At 45.6% G+C, this 16,035-nt stretch overlaps 1 protein-coding gene across 4 annotated transcripts in view; it reads left to right on the top strand.

The window, feature by feature from the left end:
• Positions 1-8,716: 8,716 nt before the first annotated feature.
• Positions 8,717-16,035, top strand: part of DCAF1 (DDB1 and CUL4 associated factor 1) — a 53,618-nt gene continuing 46,299 nt past the window's right edge. For 3 of the 4 annotated variants that reach the window (XM_064454109.1, XM_064454111.1, XM_064454113.1), the window contains exons 1-2: positions 8,717-8,854; positions 14,041-14,158. In XM_064454109.1, coding sequence (XP_064310179.1) covers positions 14,049-14,158 — 110 coding nt within the window. In that variant the 5' untranslated portion in view covers positions 8,717-8,854; positions 14,041-14,048. Of the gene's footprint in view, positions 8,855-9,416; positions 9,592-14,040; positions 14,159-16,035 lie in introns of those variants that run through there. The other variant, XM_064454110.1, reaches the window with a different exon arrangement.

Below are 16,035 nucleotides of genomic sequence, written 5' to 3'. Positions count from 1 at the left end.
GTGTTTCTGAATGTGGGTACATTACTCCAGGCCTAATTACCATCTCTTAAGTGTGTGTATCCACCTGCTGCAATATGATTGTTAAATTGTGATAGAATGCAAATAATTATGAAATAGGGGCATTCTGGGGGGATAATTTTTGCATTCCCTACTAGAAGAATAAACAAAAAAAATTTTTTGAGAGAGGGGTTTTTCTCTTGATTCTTTCTGCTTCAAGTATCCTTCAGAGAAAAAGATCCTTTTGAGGTGTTGGACATACCCCTTGTCCTGTGCATGCTGGAGAATGTGTCACCCTGCAGACACGATCCTACTCCACAGCTTATATTGCCCTTCCTCAGGAAACAGTGTCCAACGGTGGGAATTTGCTCAGTTAGGAATAATCCCCAGAAGGGATTTGCAGCTGGCTGAAGGGGGTTTGCTGAAGGAAGGGCTGTGGCTCCCCTCTTCCCCATTTAAGTGTCAGACGCAGCATCCTCATCCCTGAGCTGTGTTTTCTGGGAGGACTCTTTGACTTCACCCTGTGCAGTCACAGCATGCGGGTCTGCAAGTTCTGCTCAGGGCTCTCATTCCATCTCCGATTGCTTGATGGTGGGGAACTGCTGGGAGAACTTCTGTCCCAAACCTCTCTTGGGAACTCGGCAGTCTCCATTCCATGCAGGCACCAGCTGGGAGCAATCCATTCCCGCTCAGCTCTGCACCCAGTCTGCATGCAAGCAATTTTAAACCTAGGGTGTGGACTAGTTGAATATGACTAAGAAAAACAAGTTTGGTGCTGTGGAATGTATCTCCAGCCTGAAACAGCTGAAGAGCTGTGCAGTTCTCCTGCAAAGCCCTGAGAAGTGCACAGATCTCCTGATAACATCAAAGCACACAGAGCCAGAGTCCCTGTCTCCAGCTCATCTCCCAATAGAGCACTTTTTAGATTATATTGTTTGCCAGGTTTGAGGCTTGCTTTAAACTTGCAATCTTGTTGCAAGTCAAGTGTACTCAGAGTCTCCAAATGATATACACTTACATGTAAACACTCAGTACTAAAATTGGTATTTTTAGTTTGTTGTTCCTTTGTGTCCAGAAGTGGTAAAAATGTATCTTTCTCAGAAACCTCTTCCATTACAGAGTGGCGGGGGGGGGGTGTGTGTTACAGAGAATACACTGGGCTTTCAGCTCAAATGATCACACATTTATTATACTTCGCAGTTGCTACTGGACACCTGAACTGCTCCTAACCCCAGCTCCAGAAGCAGAGAGTACGTTCAGATATTTTTCTGGTTATCATTTACCAATGCTGGTTTTAGCATATCGATAAGGATCTGCATCCCAAAACTTCTCTGCATCCCAAAAGAATAGACTGCTAAATAACATACCCTGTACTCCTATAAATGAAACTAAATGTTCACAAACAGAGCTCCCTGGAAAGCAAAGCCCATGCGTATGCCTCTGCAGTTGCTAACATAGGGCATGATGCCCTGGGAGGCAATGGAATTTTTCTCCTTTGTGGGTTGTCACCAGATTGAATTCCTAAAAATTCAGTGATTTTCCCTTTCCCTTCTGCCCTGTCTTCAAGTGCTTCTGTTTTGTTCATGCAAAGAAATTTATGAAATTTCATTCTCATTATATTCCCTTCCTGCTGACTAGGGCTACAAAGCACCTGGAAGAAAGAAAAGACACTGTCGACTGCATGACCAGGTGAGTGGAAGAAAGAGGGGATGAGCCCTTGAGCTGGTGCTGCCATCTTGACTCAGCATTTTGAGTTGAGCAGCAGAACTAGTCCTTTATGAAGTCACCTGTGGTGGTGGGGATCTGGGTCTGCCACCATTAACATCATGTGCTGAGGCTTGCCTGCATTTCCAAGGTATGTGGGCTTGGTTGTGCTCAGTGTTTCAGTAAGCTGCCCTGAAAAGTTCCTGTTCTGGAGTGTTTCTGGGTCCACAGAAGTCATTTGGGGTGAGGGCAGCACAAAGAGAGGTGTTGCCAGAGGAAGTAATTCCTTTTGTGTGAAAGAACATGAACTGTTTAATGGGAAAGGGAAATGTAGGGCAAGTGTCTTGGGTAAATCCCAGCACAAGCTTCTGCAGCCTGTCCCCCTTTGCAGCTTTGCATTATCTCACTTCAGCTGATGATTTTTCCCATGTAAAAGGCTGCTGTATATGCTGCTAGGACAGCTTTGGGGCTTCTTCCTAGGTGTGGCTGAATTTAAGTGAGAGCAAACTGATCTATGTTCCAACTTCACAGTGGTCCAGGCTCAAATGTCTTGGTGATTGCAGTGGTACCATGCACACATGGCTCCTTGGATCTGATATCGACAGAGCTTTGAGGGCTGTAACCACCACCACTGCCAAGCTAAAGATTAGGAATACCAAATACTGAAGAAGCTACATATGACAGACATCATATAGCTGTTACTAAGACCCTTGATGGAATCCCTCAGTGATAAACCAGCTCATAAATCCAAAATTAACATGTTTACACACAACTACAGTGCCTTCACCCAATTGTGTATTGTTTTGCCATGCATAAAAACTGTCACATTCAGACACTTGACCCAATTAACTCCTGTAGAGAAAAGTCATGAAAAGAACAGATATGTAACCTGCAGTGAAGGCCTGATAACCTCTCTTTAAAAAGAGAAAAAACCAAAACACACCCCCCCTCACCTCTTAAAAAGGATAGTTGTCTTAAAACCATACTTTTTCCTGGTTTTGTTTAGTCTTTGTTTTTTAAAGCTGCTGCTGTTACAAGTAATCCCTAAGACTCCTGTTGCTGGAAAATATTAGAAGGAATTTGTTTATATTCCTAGTTTGTGTCTTGCAGGTATTTCATGGCATGCTGTGTATAATCTTCTCTTGCTTCCTCCTGTATGAAGAGTTTTCTTTGCTGGTTGAGTGGCTGTTTCCCATAGTAACAAAACAGATAAAAAAGAAAAAACCTTGTTAAACCACAAAAACTAGCAAGGGATTTTGTGTAGTGCCTGAAATGAATTTTTAACCCATTCCCAGTCAGATAAATTAGTTTAGTCAGAAAATGATGTCTCATTGCCATAATGCCACTTTCTGCGTACTTACTATCCCCCACTTTTTCCATCTTCTCTCTTGTGTATTCTGTGTGCAGGGTTTATCTGTGCACTTCCACTCCCCCAAAGATTCTTTTCCAATTGCTGGATCATGGCTGCATCCCTCCTGGGTAATACACAGCCTATACATCACAGGACACATCAATAACCCCACTTTACAGTGATTTGAGAGAGAGGAGAGGTATGAATATCTGCTTGAAGCTGCTAGATGCCTGTGAGAAGCTGAGCATAAAACCCTGAGCAAGACTCTGCCCAGGACTAGCTACCATGCAGCGTTACTGCAGTGTGGTCAGGATTCAGGTGTCATGCTACTGCAAAACAAGAGGTTTATGCCAGTGCATGAACCTCTACTTCACACAACAGTGATCACTTTGTATTATTTAACTTTCCTGTTGACTTTTAGCTTGCAAACGCAGATGTGCTGTCATTCAGATTCTCAGCTAGGCAGAGTTATGTGCTCTTGGCATCTGACTGTCTGAATGGAGGGTTTTGGCACTAGCCTGTTTGGAAGAAAGCTGTTTGTCTGCTCATATTCTCATTAGTATCTGAGCTGATGAACTACATTCTTCTGCATTTCTATGTTCCTAGATATAGATCTGGCTTCTCTTTTCAGTCTGGGCTAAATTCTCAGCCAAACCATTGCTTGGGGGTGGGGGTGGGGAGCTGGCTGATGAGCCTGTGTCTGCACTGCTGAATTAATGCAAACACTGGGAGAGCCTGAGGTGCACTGTCTGCCTGACTGCAAGTCCTGCAGACCCTGTGAGTGTCCAGAAGAGTTAGCATAGTTGGCCATGACACATTCCTTGATGCTTTCAGGAGTGAATGGCTTCTACTCATTTACAGTGGTGGAATGATCACAGTGGGAGCTGGGTCTCTGCCAAAATGTAGGTCTCTCCCTAGCCCCTCCTCATAAATACCTTAGCTGGTTTTAGCTTGTTTTGCTGTGTTAGCTCCAGCCAAGAGAAAAGCCTGCCCCAGAAACCATGCTATCACTCTCCTCTCTCCCCACAAATAACCACCCTTGAACTCCTTTTGCAGTAGGTAATGTTGCCCTGTTGCCACTGTCCCTCACTCTGTCTCCATCTGGGAAGCAGAGAAGTTTTATCTGCTACAAGAAACATCTATTTGCACTTTGCTTGGCCTTTGCTGCTGGAAGAAAAACCCAAATGCTCTCTCCACACACAGGAAGAGGCTTAGCTCTCAGAAGAGTTGGTATCTCCATTCCCTGGAGCATCTTACACCTCTGCTGCACTTTGTGCATTGCCTCTTCACACTCCATTCATGAGCTGGTCTTCCCTGCCTTACACACCGTCACTCAGAAATAGCAAAGGAGACCAAGCAGAATTTGTCTGAAGGAACAAATTGGGTCTGTACTTCTACATTTTATTTCTCCATCCAGTTGTTGGATGTTTTTGCTCTATGTGCATGCACAGAAATGGCTCCTTCTAAGCAGACCAGCCCCAGATGATTGCTTAATCTGAGCTTTGGGCTATTTTGCTCTTTCCTGTCCTCCCAAGAGGATGCTGGTCTGGTGCAATGATCCTGGTGTGCCATCTAGTGATTAGACTATTCCCTTGTCATGTATCATTTATCATGGGCTCTGAGTGCACATATTTTGGCCCCATTTGCCCACTGTCACCTGGATTGCAGGTAACCTGTGGCAATGCCTGCAGCTCCCCTGCTCTGCTCAGTCTGTCCAGGCAGAGAGGATCCCACTGCACTATCTTCCCCTGCTTACTCTCATTTTCTGTCTCTTTTCTCCCATTTTTCTGCTGTAGTATCTGCCTCCTCTCAGATGTAGGCAAGAAATGGGAGCAGACAATTTGCTGGTATGCTGGCTGCCAGCTTGCAGGTCACCCGCGGCCATAATCTAATCCATCTAGCAATATTTTTGCACAGCATATAAAAATTTAACATTGTATACATGGCAAGCAAGTGCTATTGGGGAGTCTAGGCAGTGTTCAAAGGCTCTGTGGCATGAGGGGTATCATTGCAAATATCAGCAACCACGGTACTGAATCACACCTCATAAAACAACTTCTGAACTGTTCAGGCAGATCAAGCTGGAAGAGCCATAGATGGTACCAAGGCTGGAGCTGAGGCCATTCTGGGAGAGCTTTGTGTCTGCTGCTCACTGCCCAGGTACCCACAGGCACTTCAGGAGACTTGCAGGGTGGGAGGGAGGAAAGCACTCTGTGGAGGAGTGCATCGCAGCTGAACAGGTGTGCAGGCATACTGACCTCCACTGCACTCCTGGAAAATGTCCTCCATTCCCAGGTGCAGCATCCCAGACGTCTGACCTCCCACCCGGTTTCTACAGTCTCCTGGGGCATGGGAGTTGTAAACAAACACCCTTCAGTTTACCAGCATCTTAGCAGGGCAGGTTCAGACCCTCCCAAAAGTTCAGTTCCTGGCATCGTACCCTTCCCTTTGTGGTGTCAGGGAGTCCAACTGGGTGCTGTGCATAACTGCAGCAGCAGTGTGATACACACAAGTGCTGAGAAGGGACTGAACTCTATTACTGGACTTACTACTCACCTGCTACGAGTCATGCGGCAAAATCATGCTGCAGAGGTTGGTAACTGCTAAGTCAGTAACTACCGTCTCAGCTACCCTACAACAGAAACTCGATTGCAAGCAGAAACATGGTCATGAGCAAACTGACTCCCACAAGCAAATGGGGCAATTAATAAAAAGTGAAGTATAGGAAGTCAATAAACTTTGTCAGTGTAGATCTGTGTTGGACGTCAAGGTAAGCAATTAACTCTCCTGAAAGCCTAAAGGGGTTTTCCTCTCCTTGTAGGGCAGCCATCAGTGAGGAGTCTCTCTGAATGTTGTGACCTACCTGATCACAAAGCTTTTTCTCATTGTCAGAGCAAAGGTCTGTTCAGGCAAGGAGGTGAAGCTGCTGCCTGGAGGCTGGGTCTGGGGATCTCTGCTTTTTGTCAGCAACTGTGAGTGGGTGAGGCATCCCAGCCACAGACTTCCAATCCTAGCTGTACTCGAGGCATCCTCTGGAAACACATCTTGTGTCTCCCTGGGTTCTTTTACCAGTGCCATTCCTCCTTTCATTCTACAATTAATTGTCCTTAAGTCTAGAAGCTTAAGTCTAGAAGCCTGGCAAAGAGGTTTATTCCTCTCCATATAAAGCGGTGATCTTACCACAGTATTGTGAGGTGATCTGGGGTATGACAGCAATGGGGGGAAGGGGTTATTTTGTTTGAGCGAGTTCAAGCTTTGATTCAGCCTCAAGTCATTGTTACTATCAGTTAACCATCATCTGTGAGTATGTCGTCCTTCTGGCTGGGGAGCCCATGGAGGTGAACATGCAGATATAACCTTCCCCTCCTTGCACACCACAGGCCTCTCTCTGTGCCATCTCTCAGCCACGAGATCCCACAGGGCAAGATGTGCAAGTTTTCTGCTGGCCTCTTGTTTTTATTGTTCTGCAATCCACAGTGATGTGTTGTGTTGTTTTTTTTTTTTCTTTTCTTCAATTTCACTATTAAAGGAAAGTATTGGTGTGAGGGTGGGGGCTCACTCACTATGTCCAGTGCTCAGGGGGATTTCCGCTGCAGGATTCTCAATGCTGCAGTTGTTATCCTCTAGCTAATCAAGACTTCATAGTCAAATAGTGTAAGTGTGGTGGCAGAATCTGTACCTGCCCAAACACTACCTGGTGCAGGGGTTTATACAGTTGCAGTGTAAGGAAGGGGGTTAATGTGGACACTGTGGGACAGGAAGCTTCTCAGCTGGGAATGGTGCCAGTGCTTATGAAGCCCTTCCCTGAGAGGCAGGACCCTGTTTCCTCTTATTTACTCTTACGTATTCTTTTAAGAGAAGAGCTTCTGCCAGTACCTGGGCAATTAATAGGGGCCTGCAGTGTAAGCTGAGGTTTCATTGTTTTTAAAGAGAAGGTAAGTTAAAGGAGAGCTCATACTGTTTTGGCCCCGCAAAGCAAGCCAGTAGGACTCTCACCTGCCCTGTGGGGAACAAATGTGTTAGACTGAGTCCTTCCCAAATACCCCATGAGGCCTGGAAATGCAGGAGCTGGAGGCCTGAGCACTTCAGGCAGCTTGTACAGGAGGCTGTGGCAGAGCTCCAAGCTGTCCTATTCTGACAGTCTGCCAGGCTCTTGCAATGAAGCAGCAGGCTCCAAGACTCCTTACTTGCTCAGGTGAGCCTGTGGACTGAACCCCACTTTCTCTGAGAAGTGACCGTATCTCCAGTGCACCATAGATTTGTCAGGAATTGGAAACCTTAATTTTGCTCTTAGCCCTTTGAACTTAGGTGATGAGGAGATGGGAGTGCTAACCTCTGCAGTCTCTGGAGGCAGAACAGCTCTGTGGCTGGCCTAGAGGCTGCCAGTTGCCTTGCAGGGGGAGAAGAAAGTGCAGCTGTGGATGTGCTGCCTTTCCCTGTATAATAACACTGCAGGCAGGTCTGATACCTTTGATCCTCCAACCAGCCACGGGGGCATGGGTGAGAGGTGTACCTTCTGGGTCTTCCACCCCCTCAGAAACAGTCACTTTGCTGAGAGCATGTAGATATTCTCCATGGGCAACTTAATATGCCAGGGGCAAGGAACAGTACAGATTAACAATTTATTACCTCTGTAAAAGCACACAGTGCCCCCCAAAGAGCTGGGCTATTTCTACCGCTGTACCAACAGACAAGGAAAAAAAATCCCAGAGAAGTGGAAATAAATCTGCATGTGGAAGGCAAAGAAGGATGGGGCTGTGCAATGCTGAAGGGTTTCTCTGTACACAGAGTCTCTCTCATTGCATGCACCCCTGAAGCTTCTGCTAGGGGTGTTAGAGGAAAGGACTGGGGAGAGGTTGAGCTCTTGCGGCTGGGAGGAAGGGTGGGGATGTGGGAAGAGGAGCTTTCCCTAGAGGCCCAGGAGAGACTGAGAAATGCTTCAGTCCAGTCTCTGCTTCCTGCTGTTGGGTATGGCCCAGGGCAGAGGTGGAGGTGGATGTTTGGCACTGGTGTAGGGTTCAGCTTCCGCTGCCAAAAATGGTCTCTGTTTAACCGTGAAGAAATAGGATGATGTTACTGTCTTGCAGATAAGAAGAGGAGAAACCACTCTGGAGAGGGAACAGAGGCAGGCATGCTTATCATCTGAGTTCACCTTCAAGCTGCCCTCTCACTAAAACACCGTGGATGTAAAGTTAAGCAGGTGAACAATGCACGAGTGAACGTTCAGGCTTGGGTGAGAAAGTAAGAAAAAGACACAGCTAGCGGCGGTCCCTGCTGTGCCCGTTGGGGCTGGCAGCATTGCTGTGCTGCTATCAGGGCAGACATGCCGCTATCTGGGCTGGCAGCTGTTGCTCAGTGGCTCCTCAGTGCCAGCCCGGGAAAAGCAGAGGAAATAGCCTCGCCTCTCTCCCAGGAGAACACCCCTTCGAGTACGAGCGGCCGCGACCGCAGCCGCAGAACCCTGGGCTGAGCTGGGCCGAGGGGGCACAATGGCGGCGCCCGCCTGGAACTACAACTCCCATCCTGCTCCGCGGCGCTGCCCCGACAGGCGCATGCGCAGAGGCATCGGCCCGCGAGAACTCCGTTTCCCGGGAGGCCTCGCGCGAGTCCCCTCGCCGCGCCTCCTCCCCCTCCCTCCTCCGCCGCTCTCGCCGCTGCTCCGCGCGCAGTGACGCGTCCCTCGTGTGCTGTGACGCGCAAATTGTGTGCCCGCCATAGCAATCGCGGCCGCCGCGGGGTGCGCGGGGCCGAGTGCAGGGGCCGGGGACAGCGGCGGCGACCCAGCGGGGGGGCATCGGGCAGGTACGGGGCGCCGGGCGGGGAGCGGGTTTGGGGGGGGGACAGCGCCGCTGCCGCTGCGCTTCCGCCGGGCCGGGCCGGGCCGGGCCGGTTGGCGGCCGCGGCCTCCACGCTGGGCAGGGGGAGGGGGTCGCCTCAGGGAGCCGCCGCAGGGGGTGTGTATGTGTGGAGGGGTGGCCTGCGCGGCCGCCCCCGCGCTAGGGGGCGCCCTCCGAAATGCGGCCGGGGCGAGGGCCCGGCGGGGCCCGTCCGCCCCCCGCGGCCTGTCAGCCTGCCGGCGGGGGGGGCGGGCCTGCACCACTCCGCTCCCGCCCCGCCCCGGTCCTCCGCCGGCCGGCCCACCCCGCCCCCGCCGCCCGGGGGCTCCTCTTCCCCCTGCGCCGGGGGAGCCGCTCCGCGTGGGGCTTCGCTGGGCCGGCTCGGGGGGCAGACTCCCGCTGGGGGGGTCTCGATTCCCCCCCCCGCACGCGGTCCGAACGGCAGGTCCCGGCGGGCAGCCCGCTCCCGCCCGGCGCGTCGCGGCGGGGGCTCCCGTAGAGCTGTCACTGCCTGCGCGCCCCCCGTGCCGAACGCCGGCGTTCCTCTGGGGAGGCAGGGTCCGCCGTTTGTCCTTCCAGCAGCGCAAAGGGGAATTGGTGTTGAAACGGAGCGCCGGATTTTTTACCTCCCTTTGTAGACAACAAAAGTTTGTTCCTGTTTCTTTTTTTTTCTTGTCCTGGCAGATCGGCAGATAGTTCCAGGTTTGTTTTGTAAAAGCAGAAATTCCAGGAAGCTAAGTAACTTCGTGCTTTTCCCTGGCCTTTAAAAATACTCTAACTGAAAAAAACTATGATTTTTTAAACAAATATTTAAAACGACATTAGGAATATGTTCTGTAGTACCAGCTGAATTACAGCTCTGTTGGGGCTAAAGGGGGAAGTTGAACAAGCGAGGACTTCCCTTAGAGCTTCACTCACATATGATACCAGAACATGATTTTATTCTCAGTAGATTGTGAAGATTTTGTTAGCTCGTGGTGTACTTTCTTCCATGTCAGTGTTAGCAGTTCATTATGCTTCAGCATTAACCTTGGCATGGTTATTTCGGACTCACCAGGTTTAGGCAAATAGCTGGCTGGTATCTCATACGTTTAAAGAATAATTGTGATGAGAGGGAGTTTTTTTTTAAAAAGTAAGGAAGTCTTTGTGTTAAAACATAAATATGGAAGAACATACAGATGCACTGCTCGGCTTGCTGTGTATTTAACCAGATTCCAGCTCATGAGTTCTTAATTTTGCCTTATGGTGTTACATAATTATGTTAGCCTTCTCATTGGCATTGTGTCCTCAGCTGTACTTAGAATCCTGTTTAGGAACAATATGAAACTTAACTACAATTTGACTTGGCTTAAATAGTCATTAGAATTTGAGTTGGCTCTATACATGCAGATTTGGAAATCCTGTAATTTTTGTCCATCTATGAATTTAGATTTGCAGTCTTTCTATAAAGTTGATTAAAATGGCTTGGTTTTTTTTCCCCCCTATGGTATGATTTTTATGCGGCTCTTTCATTTTCTGTTTAAGTTGTTAAGGTATGGATTTTGTGCTTGTTACCCAACTAGCCAAATAGTTTGTTTTCAGGTTTTATTAATAGATTTATTTTCACCTAAGAGGTTTCATACCTTAAAATGTGTATCTGTGTTGAAGCCAGTGTGTTGAGATCTCATAATGCTTTTCATGAACACAGTGCAAAATCAGTAAGTGAATGACCTGTAGTAGCCTTGCAGTCAGTGTGACGCTCAAACGTGTCAAGGAACGAAAGGGTGAAGCTGAACTGCTTGAACCATACCCTGCGCTTATTGAGGCTTGCAGTTAGAGGTCAGCGGGACTTGCATTTCTTCGTTGTTCAGAGGTGTCTGACTAAGGTGACTCAAGCAGTAAGGTACCTGAGGTTTCTGAATACTTCTTTGCGTTTCCCTTTTCTGTCAATTTTTTACATCTAAGATCAAAAGAGTAAAATGCTTACAAAATCTTTGCTATGATATTGGAGTACTAAGCAACGTTTAATGTAAATGCAATACTGTGTGCACTGTTTTGTGCTGAAACATGCATATGTGGATTCAGTGGGGAGTGTTCACAGTGAATTATAGTTATGGTTGTAAATATTTGTTTTTTGAAGTCAAATCCTTTAAGTGCTTTATGTTTTGTTTATATCAGTTCTATTGGTTCTAAATATAATATTTTGACAATAGTGGTGTTTGGAAAAAATATTTAATTCCTTAGCTTATTAGATATTATAGTTGAAATCTGTAGTAGGCCATGATTTTCAAAACTTAGTAAACAAAAATTACACCACCAGTGCTGCCCCCGCCCCAAGGATTTAAATCCACAGTGAGATAGCTGCTCCCTGTTCTGCTAGTTCCTGGAGAGCAATTTAAGATTGAATTTGTCCACTAGCTTGTCCAAGGGAAATCATGAAAGTCAGAGTTGCTCTCACAGGCCTTCCTTTCCAACAGGCTGGGTATATTTCTGACAGTTTAGTTCATACCATTTATGATCTTGTTCTTTCTGCAGAGTTCTTCACTTTGATTTAAGACGGAATCATTGAAAAAAGTGAGCACAGTAGGGATTGCTTTGGTTCTTGTATTTAAAGTCATGCACCTGCCGTGATATTCCATCCCTATATATTTTACTGCTAACGTGCATTAATATGAGAACAGTGGAAGTAGCTGCTTTGAGATAATTTTTGTTGCTGCTCTTTTCAGTGCCATGTAGAGTAGTCAAATTTATTTGAAGAGGTTGAAAGGGATAAGCATTCAGAATAGATGAGATGCCTTGGAGAGATGTTTACTTTCATTGCTGTGTACCTATAGAAGGGGTGGCATTTTTATGTCTTAACTTTATTTCAGCAAAGTAGTTGTGTGTCAGCACCAGTTATTTAGAACTGTAATTGCTTTATGTGAGGTATACTCCGGGTTTTAGATACAGCTGGGATTTTTCTATTTTCACTTTGTTCTGGTATAGTACTGGGTGTCCCAGAGGACAACATGAGCGGTTCTTGTGGTCTTCCTGACTGTAACTTTGTTGACAGGTATTGCTGGACCTTTCTTATTTTCTAGCTGGAATAATTAAGGGTTGTTTGGGGAAGTAAGCTATTCTTCAGATTGCAGGAGTGCCTGTACAGGCCTTATACAAGCTCTGGGGTCACTTTTTTTCTGTATCCCTTGAGTATAGAATGAAGGTGGAGATGTCTGAAGTTGAATGCAGATACTACTATAGCACTTGCATTTTGAGGCTCAGAGTAGATTTGTCTGTGATATTTAAAGGCTCAGAAGTGCTGCTGGCAAGTATTGTTCAGTTAAAAAGGAATGAAGCTTTATTGGCTTTTCCTTTTTAAAGGTGTTTTGTGTGTGTGTGTACAATCTCATTATGTTTTGTTGCCTGCATTTAGGTAGTATTTTTTTTCCCAAAGTGATTTATGCTTTTGCATCAAATGTCCCAGTCTAGTTCTACGATGAATGAATAATGAATTCTCTAGATAAAATCATAATTACTTGTAATTTAGAAAACATATTTCTTTATGCTTAGGTAGGTTTTTTGTTAGCGTGTACTCAAGTCATATAGTAGTTATCAAAATGGTGTTTTTCAGGTTGGGTGTCTTGTAGTGGCAGGTTTATTTTCTGTAGCCTTTGGGTGATGATTTTTAGGCGATTTCTGCCAGTTTCATCTTCAGCTGGGTGATCTTTACTTGTCTTCTTCCATTTAACTAACCAGTCACAATACATTAAGTTTAGAAGCACTGATGAGACAGGAGGTAGGGCTCTAGGGTTGTTCATCCATTCCCTGAGAAGAGGTTTTAAACCAATTAGAGGTATCCAGCGCTCAGTTAAACATGGCAATGTTCTTCAGAATGAACTTGCGCTATAAATGCTTATGTAATCTATGTAGACCTATGGCTCCCTTTATAGTCTGTCATTTGACTGATTCCTGGATACAAAGTTGAGGATTTGATGTGTATGTCACTGTCTTAAACATATCTGTGTTTAACACTGTTTTGGAAGGCTCTTTCTCTGGGTCAGTTATGACAAATAGATATTTAATCTCATGGCAGATGGATGTTTGCCATGTTATGGCTAATGAAATGTTGGAATTTTTTGTGCATTTTTGGCCATGAAGGAATTGCTGTTGCTTTGATTTCTACCCCCGCAACTCTAACACAAGGTCAATTTATAAATTAGGATTGGTTGTTCCTTCCTCCAGAAGTTACAACTCTTCCCAGCAATCACAGTCTGTCAGACTGGAAACTAAGGGCATGGCAGTGTTTTGAGACAGATTGTGTTCTAGTTTGGTCTGTTAATATTTCCAGCAGATTGTTATCAGACTGACAAAAATTGATGCCAGGAAATTTAGAGGCTTGAACACAACCTAGTGTGATAGTTCCCTTCATTAAACAGTACCTTAACAAGTCACTCGGTACTCTATGGGGATCTCACTTTTGAGAGTGGGAAGATAAATCTTCTGTCAGCTGCTGTCTTGCAAGTAAAGGCTGATAAACCTGAAGTAATTGCTCCAGTGCTGCCTCCAGTGACCATTCTTCCCTCTTACTAGAGCTACTGACTGTTCTTGGAAGCGTTGAACAAGTAGTGATAGGGTGACCTGCTCTGTTTCCTGACTACTACTCTTTTGGTGCTCCTTCTGCTGCCTGCAGCCGCTCGGTGCTGCTGCCTACTGCCTCCTTGGCAGTGTGAAGCTAATATGATTCTTGGGCATTTTCACTACTCTCTGGAGGGCGTTAAACTGGAATAATGACACTGATCATAATCTTGCTGCCCTAGCTTTGTTCTTTCTTGAGTAAATCCCTGAAAAACAGTGAAGGACTAGCTCAGGTCTGCTTGTGGAATTGAGGTAGAGTGTTAAAAAGCTTCAGTACCAAACACTTGTGGTTAGGTGTGTATGCTTCCCGTCATGGTCAGGGTTGTCATACACCAGTTAAGACTTGGGTTCAGAGTGTGCACATGTTCTCTATTCTTCAGGCAAAGGACCAAAAAGAACCTTTTGACTTTTAAAGTGAAATTTAGCAGTATTCTGTCACTTTTTTTTTCCTCCTTGTTGATTTGGATTATTTCAATGAGTATAACAAAACTGTGTGGGATTTCTTGCTCAATTTAATGGTGTGTCGTCCCCCCCCCCCTCTTGTTACCTCTTCTTTAGGCTAAGCCATGACTTCAGGATCTGGGCATGTGGACTCCAAGGCTGAGCTCACTGCTTTGCTTGAGCAATGGGAGAAAGAACATGGCAGCGGGCAAGACATGGTCCCTATTCTCACCAGGTAAGAACTAATAAATAAATTCCTAAATCTGAATATCTGAAGTTACTTGACAACAGCTTTTACCATGATTTTGCTTGAGGTTTTTATGCACCTGGTTACCTGTTGGTAATTAATTTTCTTGGTCCGGAAGTTGAACTATAAGTGTGGTATTTCTACACAATTTCTGGTAAGTAATTTATATTGTGAAGATCTTACACAGACTGTCTCTAAAATATAAATTTAATTCTCTGCTCTGAAATAATAGAAGTCAGGGGAATCAAAAGTTGAAGTAACTTCGATATCCTCACCTGAAACTTGTAAAACGTTGATCAAGGTCGAAAGCTATGAGAATGTTGTTCCATCAGAGTGGTGGCGTGGGGTTTGTGATTGTAGTAATATTGATGAGGTTAAATGAAAGGATGAGAGTGACTCACTGGAGGAATCAAGGGGATTATATTGAGAAGATTTAATTGAAGCTCATAGGGCATGTTTAAAGTGAAATTTTAAAACATGATTAATTTTTTTTTTTTACACTGGGTGTTGATTGACTGGCATTGTATTGTATGTGTAAGGAAAATATTCCTTCGACAAATAAATAATTTTAGGAGATGTGAGGGTACTAGACACAACATTAATTATAAGATATTTTCTATGAAAAGAGAGGTGTTTGAATTATCAATTGCATTTGTGGCTTCGCAAGCTAGGTCTCTATTGGGTAAACTGATACTACCCTTGCTTTAGCAGGAGGTTCACAGAAATTCCACCCAATTCCTCCTCATGCCTCTGCTGGCAAACCTGTGACCTGCCTGGTATGTGCGGAGGACTTACTGCACTTGCATGTTAAGAGCAATCCAGGTTTCTGTACTGCGCTGCTCTGTGTTGTTGGGTCAGACAAGTAATTCTGAGCTGGCACTGGGTGGAAGTAAGAGGAATCTGGTGGAGCTTCTTTGCAGAGATCTGTGCCATGTCTCACCTAGTGAGCACAACTTTTTTTGCTCTTACTGTGTTTTAAAAATAGCAGCACAGAAGAGGGAGATGAGCAGCAGAAAGCCAATCCTAAACACTTGAAAATGAGCAGGTCTCTTGAAAATCATGAGACATGTTTTGGTGTATCTTTGAGTATTGTCTGATTTGTGTCTTGAAGGAAACGTGCTATTTCAAGGCTTTTTATTGCAGCCACAAACAGCAGAAATACACTATGTTCTAAGAAACTTAAAGAAATTTGAATTAAACATGCCTTTTGTTGTGTTTATAGCAGTCTGGCACTTCTTGCTCCTCCTCAGCTCCTTGAGTTCTGAACATTATTTATGCTCAAACAAGTCTCGATAACTCTGTCTTCGTTCTCCAAGGTTTCTGTGCAGCAGGCAAAGTGGTTATGGATGGTGAAAGCTTGGGTGTTTTGGCCTTAGTGGAAATAATACAGACTTATTTAAGGTAGATAGCAAGGGTTCTACTGGCTCTGGCAGAAGTTGGATTTACAGTGCTTCTGGTGTCAATGAAAGCTATATGTCTGTTTTGAGTAGAGGGGTTTAGGCTTAAAAGAATTTGCTGGAAGAGATGCTAGGAGTCCTCACCGACTGGAGCTTGTGCTAGCTGGTGGCCTGAGGCAGAGTAGTGCCGTTGCATGTTGTTTTAGACTTAAGGCAGAGGAAGCTGTGGTCATGCTTGGTGTTGAGCGACGTTCTTCTACTTCCTTCCGCCTTCTAAGCTAAATGGAAGAAAACTTCCCTGTATGGATGGGGGCCTGTTAAATGAGATGTTGAGGCAGCATATGTGAGAGTGCAGTAGTGAGTGTTTCAACTGTAATAGGACAAGAACAGCAACAGTGTGGTTTATTGGCCACAGCTGAGTTGTCTTTTCTAAATAAGCTAGTTTTCTGGATTTAATGAACTCTAGTG

The sequence above is a fragment of the Phalacrocorax carbo genome, chromosome 6 (genome assembly GCF_963921805.1).
Source record: "Phalacrocorax carbo chromosome 6, bPhaCar2.1, whole genome shotgun sequence".
NCBI classification, from domain to species: domain Eukaryota; kingdom Metazoa; phylum Chordata; class Aves; order Suliformes; family Phalacrocoracidae; genus Phalacrocorax; species Phalacrocorax carbo.
Note: the sequence above shows the minus strand (reverse complement) of the source record. Positions and strands in the feature narration are given on the sequence as shown.